The following is a 4,955-nucleotide window of genomic DNA, read 5'->3' as shown; positions in this document are numbered from 1 at the left end:
TGAGTCTTTGACTTTATTTATTTTCTGCTGTGTTTTACTTGCATCTATTTGAAAGACTGAGTGTAAACACAAAAAATATTTTATTTTATGAGCTGGAATGTGCAGAAAATAGGTTTAAATGTTAAACTAATTTCTTCCAGTCAGAGAATGTTGCAGATAATTACATTTTTGCTTGATGCTAGAATTTTATCATTTCACTTCTTCATTGGTTTCAGTATTAGAGGAGTTAGACCCTGATGTATCTTCCTGGAATGGTGAAGCTATTTTCTGGAAAACTAACTCAACATATCTCCAGTAATAGAAAACTTGTATATTTTATATTATTGATTATTATCGAGTATAATTATTCTCATCTCATTGAAAGTAATATTTGTGTTATTTTTTGATTTTTATAAAGATTTGTATCAAGCCGATGCTACCACTGAGTATCCTTTTATTGTTGGCTTTGGACCATGCCATTATAATGCCATCAATCTGTTCATTCATAACTGTAAATTTAGCAACAAGAACCCTGTCCTATTTTTTACATTAATGAAGCTCTATTGCTGGCTGCATCAACCAGAAAGCTGTGAAAACAACTTGAATTGTGTAAGAAACTGCAGTTTTTATTTAAAATCTCCTGCCGTGTATTTACTTATTTATGAAAACATTATTACTGTCTTATTTCATTATATTCTCTGACTCTTAATGCTATTGCTGTGAGTCCCTGGCTTGTCTTTTAAACGTTTTTGTGTTCTTGTAACTTGTTTTCCTTCAATTATTTAAAAAAAACGTTTGCAAATGATGTCACGCCACACGTACACATTACGACACCGACTCTGCAATAGAGAAGAAGAAACAACAGAACATGTTTTAGTGCATCGTCAGAAATATGATGCTGTAAAAGACAATGATCCAAAAGCTTGGTGATGTGAACGTGAAGCTGGACTTGGTTGATTTGTTTCGTAAGAACTGGAGAAGTGAGAGTTATCAGGCCATAGTTTGTTTTTAAGGCAGACTCGTTTGTTTGGGAGGATTTGATTTTTTATCTTTATTTTTTGACATTTCGGTCCACACTCCACGCCAGTTGGTGGCGGTAATGCAGCGTTTTGCTGCAATGCTAATATATGCCAATAATAATATAAAGCAGAAGAAGACCTTTACGACAATTAATTTCTTTCTACGGTAAAACATGGCGCCGCGCAGCTAAGCTTGGTGAGGTAATGAAGCACCGAGACAAACACTGAGAGCTTTTCTTCTGCTTTTTCATTCTCAAAGTTTCAAAACATTTCCTCGGCGAGGCAGCAGCTCCCCGTGGAGCTGAGGCACAGTGAGGGGAGGACTTTCACACTACGATGGCCACGCAGGGAGGCATCGTGTTCCAGGAGAAGGTCAGCAGACTGCTCCGCGGACAGAACGGAAAACCAGTGCTCAAACCCAACAGGGCTCTGGTTCTGAAAGACGCTGTAGCGAACCGAAAACCCAAGAAAGGGGGTAAGAACATAAAGACATGAATACATCAGCGCGGCAGGAGAAACGGACCGAGAGGGCTGACTGCAGAAGCCCCACCACAGGCTGACTACATGCAGCGTAGTTCAGTGCTGATGGTAGCAGCAGGGTGGAGCTTGGGGCTGTGCTCCACTCAAATTGAACTAAATGCTGCAAAAGTGACCGGATACTGATGTCTTAGAAGAGCAATATTAATTGACAGATGTCTCTGCCTTTAGATGATTTGCAGGATGTTTCAGATCAATCACAAATAGACATTTTATTCATTTATTAAACGTTTTTCTCAAAGAACTACAACAGAGTTACGTTTCAGTGTTTATACACAAGTATCTGGATTTACTTTACACTTGTAGTTGCCTGTAGAAGTCCAGTTAAATGATTTATTATGAATGACTCAAGTTGGATTAATGTGTAAACACGAATGTCTTTCTCCACAGAGGCCTCTTGTATCACTGAAATGTCAGTCCTGATGGCCTGTTGGAAGCAGAACAACTTTGTGGACACTCTGTGCTCTAATGAGATTAACAGCTTTTATATGTGTGTGAAAAAGGCTCAGGTATGTCCATGCTCTGCAGAATTCAGTGAAACATGCCCATGCATTAACTGTGACTCTAGCAGTACAGAAAAACTAAGAATGGGGATGGAGAAGAGTGTTACTGTTATTTTAGAGTAACACAAATGGAAAATAAATTATGCATCATATGCAAATTATGTATCCTGGTGTGATCTTGATGTACAACTTACCTTAACCAAGTGGCAGAAAACAACCATTCCTAACAGATATACACTACCAGTCAAACGTTTGGAACCACCTTCTCATGTAATGATTTTTCTTTATTTTTCCTCATTCCTACATTGTAGATACAAACTGAAGGCATCAAATATATGAAGCAAGATACACAGGATTATGTAGCAAAGAAAAAAAAGATAACTAAATAAATGGATAGAAATATGTTTCATATTTTAGATTCCTCAAAGCAGCCACACTTTGCTTTGTTGACAGGGCTGCAAACCCTCGGCCTTCTCTCAGTGAGCGTCATGATGTCGTCACCTGACATGGTCACCTCACAGGTGAGCCTGTCAGGCTCACACGAGGACCGTCCCAGAGTCCCCTCTGCTGCTGAGGATACATTCATCCGAGTCAGCAGCCTCAGAAATCACAAGTTAACAGCTCCTCAGGTTAGAGCCCAGATAGATGCCACACAGAGCTCCAGTAGCAGACACATCTCACCATCAACTGTTCAGAGACGGTGTGTATCAGGCCTTTATGGTCAAATAGCTGCAGAGAAACCCCGACTAAGGAGAAGCAACAAGCAGAAGAGATTTGTTTGGGCCAAGAAACACAAGCAACGGACATTAGACCAGTGGACATCTGTGCTTTGGTCCGATGGTCCACTGCGGTCTGCATGCATGGTTCCCACCGTGACCATGGAGGAGGAGGTGTGATGGTGTGGGGGTACTTTGCTGGTGACACTGTTGGGGATTTATTCAGAATTCTGAACCAGCGTGGCTCACAGCATCCTGCAGACACATCCCATCCAGTTTGTACTTAGTTGGACCATCATTTATTTTTCAACAGCACAATGACCCCAAACACACCTCCAGGCTGTGTGAGGGCTATTGGTCCAAGAAGGAGAGTGATGGAGTGCTGCACCAGGTGCCCTGGCCTCCACAGTCAGCTGACCTAAACCCAGTGGCGATGGTTTGGGATGAAGGCAAACAGGCCGACAAGTGCTCAGCATCTCTGGGAACTCCTTCAAGACTGTTGGAAAACCATTCCAGGTGACGACCTCGTGAAACCCACGAAGGCCAAGAGTGTGCAAAGCATTAATCGAAGCAAAGGGGGGATTTGGAAGAATCTACAGTATAAAAAAAGTTGAATTATTTCACATTTTTGTGTTTACTACATAATTCCAAATGTGTCCATTCATACTTCTGATGCCTTCAGTGAGAATCTACAATGTAAATAGTTATGAAAATAAAGAAAAAACATTCGACCTTTGACTGGTGGTTTACATCAGTTTTCTGTGTTTTGACATTGAGCTGAGAGTTCGGTTACTTTATAGAAGGTACAGTTACATTTCAGTGAACCGGCAGCTCAGCAACAGCCCTGGGAGACTAGAAGCACACACCTGTGCTTCTTCCTCATTATTCTTTCTAAACTCTGAACTCCTGCAAAATGTTGGGCTGAAAGTGGGCAGAAGTGTCCTTGTTGTAGTTTAGAAACATTACTCGCATAAACACATCTGTAATAAATCTTCTTCTTCCTTCGTAGGCTGATGCGAAGAATAAAGCTGGACAGAGCAACATCCAGGGAAGACGTCTGCCACCAAAGCAAGCCACGGCGCTTCTGAAGAGATATCCCAACCTGTGCAAAGAGATCTGATACACAAACATTTTAATGCTCTTCTTGTACAGATTTGGACTAGGACGCTCTCGGAGATGAATTTGGATTATGTCCTGGTGTGTCGAGCTGCCAGTTGCTAAACAAATAATGAAATAAAACAAATGAGTGGAATATTGAAAAGAGTGATTGTTGCTTTTACCCATTACTGTAAGGTTCCTTCATACCTCTGACTGGTAGTTTGTAATGTGCACTTGTGTTCTTGTCTTATTTTAAAACAAGTTTTAAAATATAAAGGAACTGTTTCATGTCCTGAATTGAAACTGACGTCTGTTTTTTCTTTTTTTTTTTTATTTATATTTTTTTTATTAAGGTTTCAAAAGCAGGCATTCACAGTCTGTACATCATGTAAGCATACTTCTTGCTTAGGTTATCTGCCTTAGATACCAAAATAGTATTTTAATTTACATCCAAGTCATAAACAGAGAATATTTACAACTATAGAAGCAATTGAAACAATCACATAATCCAAAATAAGAAAACAAACAAAACCAACAAACAAAAAACAAAACAAAAACGGATGTGTTGGTAGGGAGTGATCCTATAAATATATACTCTCATACATCACAGTTATTGGTTTGTAAAAATAAAATCTGGCCTGTGAGGCGTGATATATTTGACCCAGTTTTCCCAGTATGATGTAAATTTCTCCAGCTTGTGGTTAACAGAAGCTGTTATCTTTTCCATGTTATAGATTTCCATTGTGATTTCCATCCATGTACTTATGTTTGGGCTCTCCGGGGATAACCATTTTCTGGTGATACTCTTTTTACAGGCCACCAGTGGAATATTTACTAAATGTTTATCATATTTAGGCCATTCCTGAGGTATATATCCAAAGAACATAGTCTTACTCTCGAGGGGTATTTCGCATTTAAAGATATCCTGTAAGGCTTTATGTATTTCTCTCCAGTAATCCCTCAAGATAGAGCAGTCCCAGAAAATGTGGTAGTGATTTGCACTTTGATTTCCACAGTTCCTCCAACCAGCAGGGGCGTTATCATCATAATGAGACTTCTGAGAAGGTGTTGTAAAGTATCTGATTAGGCACTTCCAGCCAAAT

The 4,955-nt window shown here is 39.7% G+C and overlaps 1 protein-coding gene across 1 annotated transcript; it reads left to right on the top strand.

The window, feature by feature from the left end:
- Positions 1-1,132: 1,132 nt before the first annotated feature.
- Positions 1,133-4,155, top strand: chchd1 (coiled-coil-helix-coiled-coil-helix domain containing 1). Its single transcript, XM_005749847.1, has 3 exons — positions 1,133-1,473; positions 1,926-2,044; positions 3,764-4,155. Exons 1-3 carry the CDS (start codon positions 1,335-1,337, stop codon positions 3,872-3,874), a joined length of 369 nt encoding a protein of 122 aa, XP_005749904.1. The 5' UTR covers positions 1,133-1,334; the 3' UTR covers positions 3,875-4,155.
- Positions 4,156-4,955: the final 800 nt, after the last annotated feature.

The sequence above is a fragment of the Pundamilia nyererei genome, unplaced genomic scaffold (genome assembly GCF_000239375.1).
Source record: "Pundamilia nyererei isolate P.nyererei 1_Seehausen unplaced genomic scaffold, PunNye1.0 scaffold00256, whole genome shotgun sequence".
Classification (NCBI taxonomy): domain Eukaryota; kingdom Metazoa; phylum Chordata; class Actinopteri; order Cichliformes; family Cichlidae; genus Pundamilia; species Pundamilia nyererei.
Note: the sequence above shows the minus strand (reverse complement) of the source record. Positions and strands in the feature narration are given on the sequence as shown.